This window comes from Coenobita brevimanus, chromosome 65 (assembly GCF_032717465.1).
Source record: "Coenobita brevimanus isolate Jiangsu-jjx chromosome 65, ASM3271746v2, whole genome shotgun sequence".
Lineage (NCBI taxonomy): Eukaryota > Metazoa > Arthropoda > Malacostraca > Decapoda > Coenobitidae > Coenobita > Coenobita brevimanus.
The window spans coordinates 42,611,784-42,631,321 of NC_137018.1; the positions used below are offsets into that span (position 1 = coordinate 42,611,784).

The 19,538-nt window shown below is 41.1% G+C and overlaps 1 protein-coding gene across 1 annotated transcript; it reads left to right on the forward strand.

Annotated features, from left to right (window-relative positions):
• Positions 1-7,888: 7,888 nt before the first annotated feature.
• On the forward strand, positions 7,889-17,597 carry LOC145404988 (uncharacterized). The gene is made up of 7 exons (XM_080276490.1): positions 7,889-8,015; positions 10,266-10,415; positions 12,349-12,462; positions 13,458-13,619; positions 15,399-15,508; positions 16,299-16,692; positions 17,101-17,597. The coding sequence occupies exons 1-7, from the start codon at positions 7,889-7,891 to the stop codon at positions 17,595-17,597; spliced, it is 1,554 nt and encodes a 517-aa protein (XP_080132616.1).
• Positions 17,598-19,538: the final 1,941 nt, after the last annotated feature.

Here is a 19,538-nt window from a genome sequence, read left to right on the forward strand (position 1 = left end):
CCTCCTCCTTTGTCCAACCATTCTCAATTCCATTTCCTCCCTTTACATTCCTTCCCTCTTATCACTCCCTCATATCTACTTCCTCCCTTTTCAGTCACACTCTCAGTCTCCCTTCTCTGCCCTCGCATACTCATTCCACATTCCCACCACTCTCACTCTCCCTTCCTCTCTCTTGCTCTCACGCCTACTTCTTCCTCTCTCACTCATTCTCATTCATCCTCTCTCCCTTTTACTGTCGCACTTACTTCTTCTCACTCACTTTTTCCCAAGCATGTTCACACTCCTTTACCCCCTCCCCCTTTCCTTCTTTCTTGTCTCACACGCCCACTCCCTTCCTTATCACCGGCCCCTCCCTCTCTTTCCCTGCCACTCCCCCCCTCTTCTCTCTCTCCCCATTCCTCTCCTCTCCCCACCCTCTCTCCTTCCTCACCCTTCTCCTTCTCCCCCCCCCTTTCCTCTCCTCCCTGCCCATCCCCTCCCCTCCCCTTCCCTGGCCCGCAGTCACATCACCCGTTCATTTAGCCAGCACTGGCAAGATAAGAGATAATTATGATAACAGATAACAATTCCCTTACGATATGAGAGAACATATCTTACTGACAACGTGCCTCTGTTAACCAATGAGACAAAGATATGCAGGGAAAAAAAAAAAGATTACCGGGTATATCAATTTCTTACGGACTAGGCATGTGTAAGACGGTGAGACACAGATGTAATGGAAAGCAAACAATCTATACCTGGTAGTAACTGATAAGAGCCTGTTTGTTAAAGTACACCAGCTTAACCCCGCTGTACAGTAAAGGACAAAAGTTCGCCTATCCCACTGCGTCTACTTCACACTTGGGCATGTCTGACACTTTCCTCCCTGATGCATCGTATTAAACTGAATCATCCATGGGCAAAGAAAAATACCATATCTCTCTCAGCTTGGGAAGATAGCTACCAAAGGAAAGAAAATCAGAAACAGAAATGGAGAATATAAGTGAATTTTTGTCCCCAGCTCACTCCTTCTCATTCCTCCATATCTTTTCCTATATGTCATTATTCGCTTCGTTTTAAGATAAAACGATTTTCTTTAACTTAAAGGGCGATCTCTCGTAGCTAAGGGCAAGGAGGCTGAACTAATCCATCAAGTTCGAAAAGACTTTTCTTCGCAGAATAAAGTTATTTGCCGTTAGTAAGGCTACAGATATCTGCCTCTAGTAAGAATAAACGTTAAAAGACGCTATCGCAGTGAAGGGGTCAGATCATACTCAGTGTAATAATAATAACAAACCGAATACCGTGTATGCAAGTATATGAACTGCTTTGTTGTATATTATGTGCAGCTTGTACTGTGTGGACGGAAATACTTCTGCCAACAAAGCTTTCGCCCACATTCTTACATAACCTTGCATGTAAACTAGAGTGCGTGTATTCTTCATGGGTTGTATTTATAAGACTCACAGACAATTTGTACAAAACACACAATTCCTAAGCATTTAACTATTATCAGCAATCTTTGAGTACTGTTGTATTTTGACCTCTTACATTCACTCTGGTTTAGTTGTGAAGTGTTAGGTGACTGATACGAATGACGATAAAAATAAAAATAATCCAAGACACAACTTAGGCTCAAGAATATTTATGAATACCGACGCTGGTGCCAAGACCATCCATCATCGTGACAGTTTGTTGATACCATGATACCCGTGACGCCCCTGCCATAGCCACACCAGCCACATCCCTAGTGCGAAATTCTTGGCACACTGTTATTCATCAAGTAGCAAGTAACATTTAGCCCTCACCGCTTCACTCTGATGACGTATCTCACTTTGTTCCTGCTATCTTCAGACAACTGCAGTTATCTTAGAAAAGATTTCGAACGTGAAGGGTTAGATACAGCCTTCATCAACCACTTTAATACGAGGTGTTTCCCAAGACGAGCAGCAGCATCTAGAGGAAGCATGAAAAAAAAAAAAAAAACTAATGTCATTATGGTGTAGAAGCTACATAAGGTAATTTTTCTACCTAGAAACCAATAATAATAATAATAATAATAATAATAATAATAATAATAATAATAGCCTAATGATGATGATGATGTCATGCATTATTTCTAAAAATGAGTCCTACCAACAACATAAAGTCTGCACAGTTAGGCTACCATTGGTTAAATTCTACCCAAACAGCAGCATAATACTGTACACTAAGGATCCCCATCGTGTTCAGAACGTGTACAAGATTAGAGATGCGACGGTGAACTTAGCCTTGTTATATTAACTGATAGGAGTAGTCCTCACTATACGTACGGGATGAATTCTAATATCACAACTATTTCCACACAACTGCAAAATTACTCTAAAGATGGTAGCTGGCAAATCAATCACATACAGGTATCAATGAAGTTTACCAGGCATTTCTTTCTTAAATAACTCGGGACTTACAGCAAAACAGGATTCGAGACTACTTACTATGATGACTGTCTGGCTTCAAGTGACTGGGCCAAATCATGAATTCCACGGCTACTCATTATCAAAACATCACACTATACCGTCCAAAAATAAGTAATGACTACCTCACCACGAGCAATAAGACATGTGAAGGAAACACAGGCAATAAATCAAGAAACAAAATCAAACAATAACATCACTCAAATGCAGTTTATATAACATACTAAATTAGACACTGACGAGTTACCAAATATCGAGTCTATACTGCACGAAAAAAAAACACCTAATGAATAATATGAGCAAAATCCCATGACATAAAATTTACACGGATGCTGAAAACGCCGATCAAGAAATAAAAGTATCATGCAGCGTGGGGGAAAAAAACAAAAAAAACATCAAATCAACTTACAGTGATAGGGAAAGCACCCAACTAATAACTAAACCGAATTTCGTTTAATGTAGGAGATGGGCAGGTAATGAAAACACATCTAATAAATAAATACAACAAATCTATAACAAACTATTCCAAATATCGAATCTACACTGACAAGGAAAATACCTAGCCATTAACAGACTGAAGTTTCGTTGATGAAGTGATGAAAACACCCGTCAGAATATAAGGACACTCAAAAGCTACCCGGTATGCTTAAAGTATGAATAGAGCAGAACCACAACACTCTTCCAAACAACACCGGTGTAGCGTTATGATCTGTCCCCCTGTCCGCCCCCTACGGCGCATGCGCGGAAGTTGCCAGAGGCCGCCACAAAAAAGCCATTTGTCCTCTGATCTCTGTAGGGGTAACATGATCGGAGCCTCTCGCCCTTTGTTAACAAACGGCAAATGGTCATTCCGGCTTCTCGTATCATTCGTCTCAAAGCTTTCTCGGGTAGTTTCCGCCCTTAAATTAAATTAGGTTAGGCGGAAAGCGGTAAAAATTCGAATTTCTAAGGTATGAATGGGTTAGGTTGGATAAACACAGTTATAATTAATCATCTGGGGACGAGTTATCTAATCTGTTAGGCGTGAGGATTGCCTTAGCTTTGTATCTTTACAGGAATGAGTCAAGCTTGTACTGTCCCGTGTATTAAACCATTTTATCATACATATCCTTGAAATTATAAATAGTTTTGGCACACACTACCTCATTCTGTTGTGCATTCCACTGATCAATTGTCCTATTAGGGAAACTGAACTTCCTTACATCTTTATCACCTCTTCTTATGCTGTATTGTGCAATGTCCTCTTGCTGATGCTTCACACATATGATATATATTCATTTATGTCTATTTTCTGTTCCCCTGATATGCATTTATATAGCATAATCATGTCTCCTCCTCCTCTCCTGCAGCATTGGTAAATTCAATCTTTCCAGTCTTTCTCAGTAACTTACTGTAAATCCCTTAAGCTTGGTACCCATCTTGTAGTGGCACGTTGTACTTTTTCAATCTTATCTGTGTTTTTTGAGATGAGGATTCCAGACTACTGTGATGCATACTCCAGAGTTGGTCTGATGAATGATATTATCTTCCTCAGCATATCTTCATTTATATATGTGAATGCTATTCTCATATTAGCAAGCAATGTATACATGTTTTCGTACCTTCTCACTGATGTGATCATCAGGAGATAGTCTGTTACTGATAATTACTCCTAGGTCCTTCTCCTTTTCTGATATGTGTAGGGTTGATCTTCCTAACTTATAATACCAATCTGGTCTTTTCTCACTTTTACCAAATGTTATTACATGACACTTATCCACATTAAATTCCATTTGCCATTTATTGCTCCATTCATGAAGCTTGTTCAATTCCTCTTGCAGCTCTTTGCAAGAATCTATGTTAGTAATTTTCTTTTGAATTTTTGCATCATCTGCAAACATATTTAGAAAGCTTCCTCTCTGCGTTATATATTCACTTTAATACTCACCCAACCCCCTTTTAAATGCCATAGAGTCAATAAGTGGCTTTTCCTTTTCCTTTTTTTTCCATTTATCCAATCCAATCCCTTTAGTTTGAGAAATCTACATCTCCTTTAGTTTTCAGAAATCTCACATAAGAGTGTTAGGCTAGTCCAGTATAGTTCAAGTTCAGTCAATGTGAAATAAAAATTAGCCTCTAAATTTCATTTATGGAAAAGTACTTTTAACTCCAAATACTATGAAAACAGTATGCACTCCAGTAGGGTATGCTTAGTGAAGTTTCCTGTTCACACTGTTACAGCACTGCTACTGATTCAATGGATAAGGATAAAGTAAAACCCCTTATCAGTTACGTTACTGAGATCACTTCAGATACTAGTTGTTATGGGAAAAAAAAAATCCTAAGTTAGGTTATTCAGCACATTGGATACATTACTACACATCACTGATTGGCATATTTTAATACCAATCGTTTATTTAAATCTGCACACATGTGCAGTAACATAAACCCTGTCGTGTCCAGTAGCTCAGGATATATTTATATACTGTACTATCAGTAGAAATGCATTGAACACAGTAATAAAAAAATAAAAAAAAAGCAAAAGTTAGCACCAAGCCAATGAAAATATGGCACTGAGGTGGAAGGGGGTTGGGTGGTTATTAAAGTGAAAATATAAGGCTGAGAGATAAGACACATGAAGTACAAGAGGAGGTGAATAATAAGCGCCAGTACCAAGCTATAACAATGACTACATGGCACTATAATGGAAGAGGGTTTGGTGGGTATTAAAGTGAAAATGTAAGGCAGACAGGTAAGACAGATAAAGTACAGGAGCAGAGTGGGAAGAGGGGAAGGATGAAGATTAAAGTGCCCCTTTTGCCACAAGCAGGGATACTTTGGAAGTATTCTGTCCCCCCTCCCCAGAGGGGTACTATCAATGGAAACTAAGCCAGCTCCCAGTCACGGTTATCTCACGAATCTTTTCCCTCGGGGAGGGGGGGATAGAATACTTCCTCAGTATCCCTGTTTGTCGTAAAAGCCCACTAAAATCCTTCCTCTTTTCCCCTCTGCTTCTTGTACTTTATCTGTTCCACCTCTCTGCCATATATTTTCAATACCCACCCAAGTTAGTGCCATATAACTTAGTCATTGAATGGAATGGATTATTAAAAAAAAAAAAAAAAAAAAAAAAAAAAGGAAAGTGAGCACCAAGCCACTCAATGACTATATGGCACTACAATAGGAGTTGGGTGGGTATTAAAGTGAAAATATAAGGCAGAGAGGTGGGACAGATAAAGTACAAGAAGCAGAGGGGGAAAAGAGGAAGGATGAAGATTAAAGTGCCCCTTTTAGACGGTTTTTACGACAAGCAGGGATACTGAGGAGGTATTCTATCCCTCCCCCCCTCCGCCGGGGGAAACTTAGTCATTGAGTGGCTTGGTGCTCACTTTTTTTTTTTTTTTTTTTAATTATTCCATTCCATTTCATTCCATTCCATTCATGAGTCCTTTACTCATCCCTCTTAACCACCTGTGAGGTCTACAAATACCTGTACACTAGTCAAATTTAACACAGTGAGAACTACTCAGCTACAGACCAGTATCACTGACCAGTGTTGTAAAACATCTAGAACATGGTATGATAAAAGAGAGGCAGTTCGGTTTTAGGAAGGGAAAATCATGTGTTACTAATCTTCTAAGCAATTATGACAAAGTTAGAGAAACACTACAGAAAAGAGAAGGATGGGTGGACAGTTATCTATTTAGATTTTAAGAAAAAAGGAAAAGGAAAAGCCACTTATTGACTCTATGGCATTTAAAAGGGGTTGGGTGAGTATTAAAGTGAATATATAACGCAGAGAGGAAGCTTTCTAAATATGTTTGCAGATGATGCAAAAATTCAAAAGAAAATTACTAACATAGATTCTTGCAAAGAGCTGCAAGAGGAATTGAACAAGCTTCATGAATGGAGCAATAAATGGCAAATGGAATTTAATGTGGATAAGTGTCATGTAATAACATTTGGTAAAAGTGAGAAAAGACCAGATTGGTATTATAAGTTAGGAAGATCAACCCTACACATATCAGAAAAGGAGAAGGACCTAGGAGTAATTATCAGTAACAGACTATCTCCTGATGATCACATCAGTGAGAAGGTACGAAACATGTATACATTGCTTGCTAATATGAGAATAGCATTCACATATATAAATGAAGATATGCTGAGGAAGATAATATCATTCATCAGACCAACTCTGGAGTATGCATCACAGTAGTCTGGAATCCTCATCTCAAAAAACACAGATAAGATTGAAAAAGTACAACGTGCCACTACAAGATGGGTACCAAGCTTAAGGGATTTACAGTAAGTTACTGAGAAAGACTGGAAAGATTGAATTTACCAATGCTGCAGGAGAGGAGGAGGAGACATGATTATGCTATATAAATGCATATCAGGGGAACAGAAAATAGACATAAATGAATATATATCATATGTGTGAAGCATCAGCAAGAGGACATTGCACAATACAGCATAAGAAGAGAGGTGATAAAGATGTAAGGAAGTTCAGTTTCCTAATAGGACAATTGATCAGTGGAATGCACAACAGAATGAGGTAGTGTGTGCCAAAACTATTTATAATTTCAAGGATATGTATGATAAAAATGGTTTAATACACGGGACAGTAAAAGCTTGACTCATTCCTGTAAAGATAAAAAGCTAAGGCAATCCTCACGCCTAACAGATTAGATAACTCGTCCCCAGATGATTAATTATAACTATGTTTATCCAACCTAACTCATTCATACCTTAGAAATTCGAATTTTTACCGCTTTCCGCCTAACCTAATTTAATTTAAGGGCGGAAACTACCCGAGAAAGCTTTGAGACGAATGATACGAGAAGCCGGAATGACCATTTGCCGTTTGTAAACAAAGGGCGAGAGGCTCCGATCATGTTACCCCTACAGAGATCAGAGGACAAATGGCTTTTTTGTGGCGGCCTCTGGCAACTTCCGCGCATGCGCCGTAGGGGGCGGACAGGGGGACAGATCATAACGCTACACCGGCCCACACCAGCCACAGCTAACCGTGATAATAAAGAAGTCGGGACCGAAAAATAACTTGAACTTTAGCAAAATACAGAAACAAACCACGCAAAGGTTATCGCAACTACGGCGGAAACGAGATACTATAACCACTCCACTTTCTAGAAAAATACTGCTACACTTGACACAGCAAAGGAAAGATGATTATGAAGCTGGGACCAAGAAATAACTAATCAACTCCCTGAATAACGCCACATTAAACATAGGAAGGAGCAGAAGGGACAAGGAATACCCTCTACAGTCTGGGAAAATACCGTCATATTAGAGAAAGAAAACGTCAACAGTAAATAAAATACCACCACATTAGCGGGCGCAAAGGTGACCGTAATGGAGGGACCGAGAAAAAACCACCAATAAACTCTCCGGGAACATACCGCCACATTAGATAAAGCAAAAGGTAATTCTCAAAAGTCGGTCCCAAAGAAAACGAAATGGAAAGCGTGCCGATAGAGGACGACGGTGCTGGAGGGGAGACTGGCGTGTTGGTGGAGGTGGACGACAGCGGCCCGGGTATCTGCAGCAGCGACGACAGTTCTCGCATACTATACCACACGGAGAGTAAGAAATGTGTGCCACATTTAATTTTATGTTGGTTTTGGAATGTGTGCCCAAATTCACTATATGTTCATTTTAAAAACTGGCTTAACTTATTTACTGTTGATCTTAAAATGAGTGACTGAAATCCTTTTCTGCTAATTTTATAATTACTATTTTTGTCATAAAAATCCCATTTCAGTTAATTATTCATCATCCAGTATCGCCACCTTCTTGATGTCTGCAATTTGATAATTTACATATTTTTAATTGCTGTAATGCATTGTGATTCACCAATATAAAAAAATACTAATCAACTGACTATTAAGCAGTTTTAGTAATGAACTATCATCTTTACTTGATTTTCTTTGTCTGTGCTCTAAGCCATTTTCCATTTTTCATAGTTTTTCTCCGAGCACTTCAACAACTGTACTGGTTCTCACTTCATTGACTGCCCGTCCTTGCCTCTGTCTGTTTATTTTTCACTGGTGTTCATTAAAAGCGTCTTCACTATACTCGGTCCACTTTAACATGGCTTAAAGTTCCCATCTCTATCTTGAATGACCAGTTGTAACAGGGGATTAACACTAGAGTATGGCGTGAGTCACGAGAATGTGGTATGGAAAGGTTACCAGAATGAACCGTACAGTACTACTGTCTTAAACACTGGGCTACGGGAAACAGCTGCTTAAGAACGCAGATCTCCGCCAAGTTAAGGTGGACGAATAACAGTACCCTCTTATTTACATCTTCATTTTTTTTTTTTTTTTTTTGGGGGGGAAGGAAGATGCCGAATGTCTTCCCTTTCCATTTCCATACTTAACAGTATACCATACTCTTATAAAGTTATTCCTTCACTAGTCCATTCTCTGCTCATTCACCTTACACTGACTGCTCATTCCCTTACTGTACCATACTCGTCTTACTCCTTCACTTTACCACTTTCTTCGTATTCCCTCACTTAACCACTGTGCCGTCTCATTCCCTCACTATACCAATGCCCTCTTCGTGGTGGGTGGTGGCGACCACCATCCACACACTTGATGTAGAGCTGCCTACTTCTTGCTTCACTTTTATCATTTTATTTGTCTCCCCTCCTCCCTTCCTGTTTCCTTTTTTCCTTCCTGGCACTTCTTACTGTTCTTCTTTCAACTTCAAGTGGCTCTACACTATGCGACAAGCCAAATGGTTTCCTGCAACTCAGAAAACCATTTACAACGCTGGGTGGTAACCATATAACCAGATAACGAGGTACTGTGGAGCCTGCTAAAATGCCCCTATTAACTAGGTGGAAGGACGCAAAAGTGTGGTCCATCCAGGAACCAAACCTCCACACTTTCCCCCGCGCCTCGGTGTAGCGAGACGCTGTCTACCGCAAGAGGACATCGGTTCATCGTATGGGACGGTCCTGCAGGGGTGATTACTTGCCTACGGTTGAGGGGATTTGGGCAGGCAGACCGGGGTTACCCTACTACTACTGGGCTACTATTAACTCTCTTATTCCCTCACTTTACCAGTCCTCATTCCTTCACTTTACCACTGTCATCTCATTCCCTCACTTTACCAGTCATATCATTTCCTCATTTCACCACTGTCATTTCATTTCCTCAATTACTGTATTCACTTTCCTGCCGCTTCTCACTTTTCCATATCTTGTCATTCCCCAGTTTCGCATTTTTTCACTTCTTCACTTTTTTTTTTCTTTTCCTTCTCACTCCCAAAATTTTCTGCTTCCTTCTCATTTCCCTGAGCTTCCTTTCCTCTCCTGCAGATGGTCGTATGCTGCTGTCTTCATCAACCTCGGCGCCATCATTTATTTCCTTCTCAAACCCCCACTTCATCATTTAACTCGTATTCTATCCATTTTCCATCTCGTCATTAACTTCCTTCTCATTAACTCACTCCACCACTAAATTCTCATGTAGTCCTTTTTTCATCCCATCCCGCCAACTCAAAAAATTTCATTCTTCAGTTTCCCATTTCTTCATTCCCCTGTTCTTACCTTCACTCAAATATCACACGTTTACTTACTTTGCTATTTTCTTCCCCCAGTTTCACATTTTCAGTCATTTCCACTTCTCTACTCACCTCAAGTTTCTCTCACTCTCATCCACTCAGTATTTCATTCCCCAAGTTTCCATTTCATCATCCCTCCCATGTTTGCGTTCATAATTTTCCCATTTTTACTTACTTCCCCATTTTTCACCTTCAGTTTCGTATTTTCCACTCACGTTTCCATTAAGCCTTCATTCACCACCAATTCCCCTGGTGCAGACTACTGTGATGGCCGTATGTCGCTGGCCCTGATGATCGCCATGCTGGTGCTGGGCTTCATCACGGTCCTCATCAACCTGGGCGTCATCATCCGCACCGTCAAGATCCTCAGGGACTCACACCACAAGAAGCCATCCTTTTACTTCATAGGTCAGGACTTTGCAGCCGTAAGGGATCGAATCAATGGGGTGGTTGGGATTTCTTGCTCACATAATGCCACTCTAAAATCAAGTAGCCTTCCTTGTACATCACAGACCAGGGACTTTATACATTTCCCAGTGGTAAGTCATTTCAGCAACCAGCGCTACCGTGGCAATATTTTTCTTCCCAGAATGATCACATTTATTCTTCACAAACGTAACCAAACACACTAATGTAACCTAACATAACCTACAGTCACCTGGAAGAAAAAAAAATCAATAAAAGTTCAGTAACGTGTCAGAACAAAAAGGATGCTTAAGTATATATAATCTGATCCTAAGGCACCCCAGATACACCACCTATACTAACCTACCATCCATTATCCTTCACTTAATTTAGTCAAAGAATGTAATAAAAGATCAATGCATTTGATTGCTTCCCCCATAACAGGTACTTCGTTTCCAAAGAGCATGACTACAGTACCGGTCCCATTCTAGGTGGTATAAGAGACTTGGCAACATCTCTTCCTCAGCGGTTATTTTGCATATTACACCTTTTTATCCTCTTGTACGATAAAGGCAAAGGACGTCGTAACTAAATATATTTTATAACTTAAAAGAATCAAGGTGCAATTATAAATTGCCAAAAGAAAGAAAAAAAAAAAAAGTGCTACGAATCCTACAATGACACCCATAAAATGGGCCAACCTTAGGAGATTACAAGATAGCAAAACAGGTACTCCCCCTCCCTACCCCCAGCTCACCAAATTCTTCAGTCGAAACTGGCGCATTTCATTTGGGTACACTGGCATTTCATTTGTGAGAAAAAAAAAAAAAAATCAGTTGGGCATCACATTAAACTTCATTTGGGCGTTAAGCTAAAATAGAGCACTGGACGCCCAATTAAAACAGATTATCTTAAAACTTTATCAATAATCAATCAGAACGAGTCATAGCCATTTTGAATAATCGTTTGCTAACATATGAGTAATTTAAGTTAGGTTAGGTTAATAAAGGTACGATGGAGCCCAAATGAAACAACAGCGAATTGGATTTTGCACTCAAATGATATCATAAACTACTGAAAAAAAGGAGGGGGGGGGGTACAAAACTTTAGGTTGTGACGAAAGGTAAACGTTTATTACCGCACTGGAAACCTAGGAAAAAAATCGTCTGAAGGCTGTTCCGAGTGCTTTAAACACTAGTTCGAGCATTAAATCCAATTTACTCCGGTCATACTATAGCTATACTGGCTATTCTTGAAACTATCGAACTCATATAAGCTAACAAGCTCGGTAAACTGCTTCACATACCTACTAGTCTGTTTCCAGACCTGTTCCTCTCCTTGATTTTAAAGAGACTAATATACAGTATACTACCGTAATTTGGAACAATTATCTGAATTTCTAATAATCAAAACACCATTTTTTGTCTTAAAAGGTTTGCTTTCTTAAGACAATCTTGTCTGATACCTCACTTTCTGCATTGTACGAGCTCTGACCTGTTAATATACGTAATACAAAACAGAAGATGAAGACTGAGCAGTAACCAACTACATGTATATCCTGCGGCTTATTTCGGATCTCAAGCACAAGGTTTGTTGACCCATCACACGCTGACTACATGATCTCACCATTATGTTTTCCACCAAAAGCGATTACACAGTTTTGGAACATTCATACTAAGTTCAATAAAACGCCAAAAAACTGTATATCCGATCAGAGATTCTTAATACTCGAAGGAAAAGCAAAATACGTGATGACTTGCACGCAGTCTTCTAATCAACCTCTTCCAATGATCATGCGGGGATTTGAGGGTTGATATCGATGGTGATCAGTGCTACTGATAAAAGGCTGCCAACATTCAACAGAAGCCCGCAACATTTTCCCTGACAAACACTATCTCCTTCACTACTGTAAGCTAAGCTGAGTGTGTACTTGCAGGTAATCTTGCTGTGAGTGACCTTGCCATAGGACTGTACGTGGCGATCGCCTTCCTCCTGCACATCACACGCAAGTCAGACCTGTGGCAGCAAAACACCTGTATGCTCCAGATTGGTCAGTATAATACACAACATCCTCAGTGGTTTCCCTCCGTCACTCAGTTCTCTGCACTCTTCTCTCTAAGCTACCGAAATTTTACTCAGACTGGGAACGGTTTCTGGGACTTACCAGTGGATGCAGGGGCACTGACAGCTTCAGATATCAATTATTTGGCCCGTATTATCGGCACTGGGTGGGCGAAGGTGTATGCAAGCCCATAATTCGTGACTTCAAAACTTCAGATCAGTTATCAGGAGAGGAAATGGTAAGAATACATTCCTCTTAATTTGTGTACTCACCACCGAGGCAGAAAGATCTTTTTTTTTTTTTTTCATCATCCTATACTCCAATCAAGACGTCAAATACAAGGGCTTGCATACATTTGTACTCCCACAGATTCAACAGTAACACCGTGTCTTAAGCTTGTGCCTGAACAGTTGTCAGTCAACAGTACTTCAGAGTAAGTAGTCAGCAATAAATATGAATGGAACTTAATGAACACTAATCCTTACACTAGATGCTTAATAGTTCCTATACTTAAGAGAAATTCAGGGTGTTCAATAATTCCTACACTAACAAGAAAAAAAACATGGTTAAAGCATCCCGAATTGGTTAAGTGTCCCAAGGTCACTATTACGTCTCCCTTGAAACCCATGCAGGAGCAACAATAGCAAGACTTTTAATTAGCACCTGCACTACAAGGGCGTTCCAATGTGACATTCCTGCAATCTCCAAATTATTTTATTCAGCTTAACGGTGACTCTGCAAACATTTCTACCTAATTTATTTCAAGTACTTGCACCTCACCCCAGCCTAAGGTGGGAAAAAGTCATGTTGATGATGGTTATGATGATGATGATAGTGCTGATGATCATATGATGATGATGATGATGATGATGGAGGTGGAGATGGTGGTGGTGAATGAAACTGAATTCTTTTATTGCAATCACCTATTTTTTTTTACATCTACAATGATAGTATTGCAATTACGTATTTTTTCACACCTGTAGCCGTGGCAGTGACGGCGTGCCAGGAGACCATCTTCACCATCACCCTCATAGCGGTGGACAAGTACCTCTACATCTGTCACGGCCTCCACTACTCCGCCATCGTCACCACCAAGAGGGTCTACATCGCCATTGCATCCACCTGGCTCCTCTCTCTCCTCATAGGTCAGTACACAACTCCTGCACATGGAATGAGGTGCATGAAAGAGAGCGTAGTCGGGTGTTTGTTCTAATCTACTAATCAAACAAAGATTCCTAATACCTTTCAGCTTAGCTGATGGCCAAGTATTATGTGACTGGAGGGTCGATTTGGCTATACTCTGTTCACATTAACTAAGCGTAAGAATGCTATCTCTCCACCTTGAACGCCATTACATATGGTGCTAATCAAGAAAAAGTGCCGGTGCTATGGAAAGTATGCAGAGACACAGCATCGTGTTATTCTGCAACAAACACGGAAAATACGCTGAAAAAGAAGGAATATCTCTGCCTAGGTAAAATGAAAGAACTGCAGAAAAAAAAAAATTCTTATGTCATAACTGAGACGCCACGAGTTTCATGTAACCACGACTTAATATTCCAGTTGTGGGAGCGGCCCAGTTCCGTCAGGTGAAATGAAACCGACTACCGCCAAGCGTAGCAGGCGACTCTTCTTGGCTCGGTGGTTACATGACGGACTTACAACGTACTTTATGTTCTATTATTGCTACCGCCAGATGATTTGTTTCGGCCTAGGAGTGTCGTTTCCATCATTACACTGATAAAGCAGTGGTTTGGGATGTGAGGCAAGGCTCAGCGGGCAATGTGGGTCCTGGCATCGCGGGGATATACAGGCTGGCCCATACATAACTCTCCTCTTCCACTTAGCCAGGCAATTTCTCATGTGTTGTGGGGACGTTTACGTTAAGGTTAAGAAAGTCTTGCCCGGATCATATATCCTATTCCCGCTGCCATACCCACGACCACACCAGCACACTAAGCCGTCCCCTGAACAAATCACATATCAGCAGGCGAGTTTCTGGTGAAGTGCCACTTACGGACCATCCAGTATAACTGTGCTGTGGGGACGATGCTAACCAGAAAACATCATCGTTACTGGTGGTCTTCAGTGCTGTGCTATGCTACCAAAATGCACAAAAAGCAGATCAGATCAGTCACTGGCAGAAATTACAAGAGAAATCATATCTGTGTAATGAGGTGCTAATTCATCGAGTTTCGTTTTAGTCGTAATATCGGCACTCCACGCACTCGCTGTTGGAATACTCTGAAAAACTCCCGCCTTCTCAAGACTCGGCGGTGGGCTTGAGTTTCACATCTGGGTTTCACTGCAGATACACCGGGTGGACATTCCAAGCCAGAATGAATAATGCAAACGGTATACATGATAAAATGACATGTCAAAATCGGTATAATCATTCTTTTTATCAAATTTTAATAACGTTACACACAGCAGTAATACTCTATTATGTACACTATTATGTTTTATCAGTTTAGCCCTCACCATTCTCATCTACTTTTCAGTGGTGCAGCTTGAACTAAAAAATCAGACTGCATAACGAACGCTTCTGTAGTGGACGCACTTCAACACTTTATTTAGGTTACCACCAGACGATGTTTTTTCAGACAAACTTTTATCTGGTAAAATCTTAACTGATGTTCTTCCTTGTGCAGCTTCATATTTTCATATCTTCAGTTTAAGATCTAATGTGTGAGCTAAAATGCGTTTGTTCTAACCTAACAAAGATCCGAGCCCCTCTGCTGCGTATCAGACCGTCAAGTGTAGTCACACTGGAAGATAAATACAATCAGTAAAGAGTCTATGTTCTCCTTCACATATAAGGCCCGTCACAGTTCACACAACCACGAATTAGTATGCAAGCAGTGAGTGGCCCAGTTCCCTCAGATGAAAACAAACCAGCTATTGTGTTTACTGTCCCGCCTCAGGTACACTGCCGGCGATGGGGATGCACCTCGGCTGGGGGGAGGCGTGTGGCCGCTGTGTGTTCGCTCAAGTCGTGTCGCTAGACTTCATTATTGTTTTCTTCATCACCTCCGTAAGTATATACGGTACACCAGAAGAAAAAGCAGACACATATGAATATTCGGTTACTGTATATTTACGACCTTCCACGTGGTTAATTATACTTCCTTCTCTAGCTACCAAACAGATGATTTCGCCGGGGAGACATTTTACAGTAAAGAGGTCAATGAAGGCTACCTATATCAGACTTCTCCAGTACGAAAAGCCAAAGCCAATTACAGTAAAGGGGTCAGTGAAGGCTACCTATATCAAACTTCTCCAGTACGAAAAGCCAAATCCAATTAAGTCTTAAGTTGAAGACAATCCTCAGATCACAAGAATATAATATTAAAAGTGTCATCAAATGCTTGGAATTAAAGAATGTGTTTGTGTACCATGTACCCCACTGAATTGTTAAACTACTGGTAACACGATTTCATTGCTTTGTTACTCCCCCAACTTGAAAATCGTACTTTGTCAACCCCAGATCATCACTACTTCAAATCTATATAACTATTTACATTACTGAATGTCTCTATCACAGTTTGTAGACAATATTAGTATACTGTACCTGTAGATTTTATTGCATCTCTCTCTCTCTCTCTCTCTCTCTTTCTCAACCGTACCTCTGTCCTCTTTGACTCTTCGCATCCCTAACAGGGTCTTCCTTACCCTAACATATTTGCCTACAGAAGAACTTTATTACAATGTATCAGACAGTTGTGTCAGGTTGTGGGAAAACCGTGACTTAGCAAAAGTGGACTGTCTGCTTTAATGACCACTGTGCAGTCGATAGTATCTAAGCCTTCTTCTCCTCACCCCAGGTCGCCGTGCCATACCTGGTGATAGTGAGCCTGTACTCCGTCCTGCTGGTGCTGGCCCTCAAGATGCACAAGGCCCGCTACGGTGGTTCCTTCTCCGGGGCCTCCACCAGTAGAACCTCCAACTTCAGGCTCTCCTTCATGTCAACCAAGTCAGGGAAGTCAGACAAGACCACAAAATCCAGTATCAGTTCATCCTGCTCCATTACTGCCTACAAAGCTGCCAGGAAAAGGGCTAGGAAGCTGGAGATGGAGGCGTACAAGGCGACACTGCCAGAGCTGGGGGAGAAGAAAGAGCATGCCCAGCTGATTCACGGTACCTCTGACGAAGGGAAGGCAGTCGAGGCGCCAAAGAACGTAAAGGAATGTGGCAAGGAAGACACACAGTCTATGCATGGTACTGTAAAAGATCAAAGGCAAGAGGCGAAACATGGAATTCAAGACACCTCTTCTCCACCTTTACATTCAGATGATGGAGGTGATGATTCTTCTAACGGAGAAAAAACAAAGGAAGAAAACGTAGGTAACAACAACAGAGCATACACCGAGGTAAAAAGCGACAGTGAGACTGGTGAGGATAACAATGAAAGGACGGTACAGCAAGCCACGGAGAATGACGAAACCAACAAGAATGAGACAAAAATGAAAAACTCTGACAATAAGAAAGAAAATAAAGCTGGATGGAAAAGGAAAGAAGGTGAGAGACAAGTGAAAATCAGCATCAGTGAAGACGAAGCCACAACTTCGACAACGGGCGAGGCAACGACACAAAACGAACAAAACATGTCATGCAAAACACAAACAGAATTAAAGACAAAAACACAGACCACACCAAACACAACTCAGAGTCAAGAAAAACCCACTCTGAGAAAATCACATAAGGACCGTCGCCTATCTTTCACAACTGATGAGGAGGGTGGCACAGAGGAGGAAAGGGAACCAGACCAGGAATGTCACGACACGCACTCGTGGTTCCCGTCCAAGTACTTGAACCGAGTGGTGACCAACACGAGAGACAAGGTGCTGTTCTTCAAGAAGTGCCGGGCGGTGAAGACGGTGGGCCTCATCATCATCTCCTTCTCGGCCACCTACGTCCCCTTCGTGGTGGGCTCCCTGGTGTACGCAACTGACAAAGACAAGCGAATGTGTCTACTCCACATGCTCAACACTCTTCTGTACTGTGCAGTCGTGGCCAACTCCATCGCCAATCCGTTCATCTATGCCTACGGATACAGTGAGTTCAGGCTCAAGACAAAGAAGTTCAAGGGCATCTTCGCCAGAGAGAGGGCCAGGAAGACATAATATGCTTGCTTTAAGGGCAACTTCACCACTGAGAGGCCCGCGAACACGTAACTGTCTTTTGCTACATATTCCTCTTGCTAAAGCATTTTTAAAACCATTCCAAACTGGTTTGTGGACATTCATAGTCGCTTGTTGTTCCCTATTGCATGGTTGCTCTTCTCTGAACTTCAAGTGACGTGGGAATGACGCCTTTGGTTTGGTTGTTGAAAATTTTACTGCAGGATTTACGGTACACGGCAACAGCAAATCCCGTTATCACCCACTCCCTGGTGTGTGATCCCAGAACTGGGCTACCGCAGCCTAGTGCATAAGGGTAGATGACCAACCTAATTTCTTGACTGCATCACAAGAACGAAAAAACCTCCGGTCATATCTTGGGATCAAACCGATGCAAAGCCGTCTCTGACCGAGGCGTTCTATAAGCACTGGACCGCCAGGGTTTAAAAGCTTCTGGAAAAGTCCAGCTATGTGCTTGAGTGAGTTTCACAGCTTCGTTCATTTCATATGACCGATGTTCAATGCACTCGTGGTGCATTAAAGTGTTCAGCGTCAAGCGTAACGGAGGTCAGTTACACTTCGCCGTTTCAACTAATAACTGGCAATCCTGTTCATTCATGTTACTGCCACCAACAAAAACATAATACGTCATGACTGTCAGGTATACCAACTACCAGACCTCCACTACGTTCTGATGCTGTTCCATGTTCAGATATGGCATACTGTACAATGTGTACATAATGACAGTGGTTTGCTGCTTCTCTTATCATTCACCAACCAGAACTGTGAGTAATGCAAAAGCGACGAGGTATATAGGCCTACGTGAAGAGCTGGTTCTCTGGCGCGAAACAAATACCGAATTCCGTATAAATACTGGAATGCTCCCACGTCAGGGAAACGGATTTATAAAACAATAAAATCCGTTAAGTCAAAGACAAGTCCTGTGACCACCTGACACCCTCGTGACCCCATAATTATGTAACAATGCTTGTGAATTGGTGTGGAATATTTAATGTGTTAGAAGTTATCACCAAGTCAAATTTCGTGAGGTGTGTCTTGATGTTATTCTGCATCGTACAACTTCTTGTAGAATATAGTGCAAATATAATAAATATATATATAAACCAAAACTACTATCCTGTTTACAACTTTATACCATAAGAAATATTTCAGGGAATATCACATTATGGCATTAAATATCACAAAAACCATTACGACGTTTGACGTAAATTTCGCTCTTAACCCTTCACTGTTATCCCAAGCGATATTAATCACAATGAAAAACTTCTTTGGTTAGTGAAAACGTAATAAAAACGGCGTCATCTTAACGAAGTAACTCATTCTGTAAAGTTTCCAAAGGTTAGCAAGATATTAACTAGCGTTACTCGGGAGGGGGGGGGGAATTACTAACAAAATGAGACCATCCCTGAATGGTTTAATGGAAATGTGTGTAAACCTTTGAGTAGTAGTGACTTTCCAACTATAATATCGTTTGATGTAGGAATACTTTATTGTGTCACCACGCCTGTGTTATCTCACTAGATTATTGCGGAACCGTTATTGTTACGGATACATACATATAGGCCGCTGTTGGCAGGTCGCTACTATGGACAGGTCTATAACTAGCTCGTGGCCCATTTATATTTCTCTCCGACAAGGAGAGTATGTTTTCACCCCTGTTTGTTTGTTTGTTTGTTTGTTAGATGGAGTACTCAAAAACTAAAAGAGAGATCTTGACCAAATTTAGTGGGTAGATAGCCCATGTCCCAGGGAACAATCGCTTAACTTTTGGGACCGATGTTTGATAGTTTGCTTGTCTGTTACCGGGATCACTCAAAAACTAAAGAAGGGATTTGGACCAAATTGGTGGGTAGATGGCCCATGTCCCATGGAGCAATCGAGTAACTTTTAGGACCGATCCGGATCGTATTACAGATTCTGCAT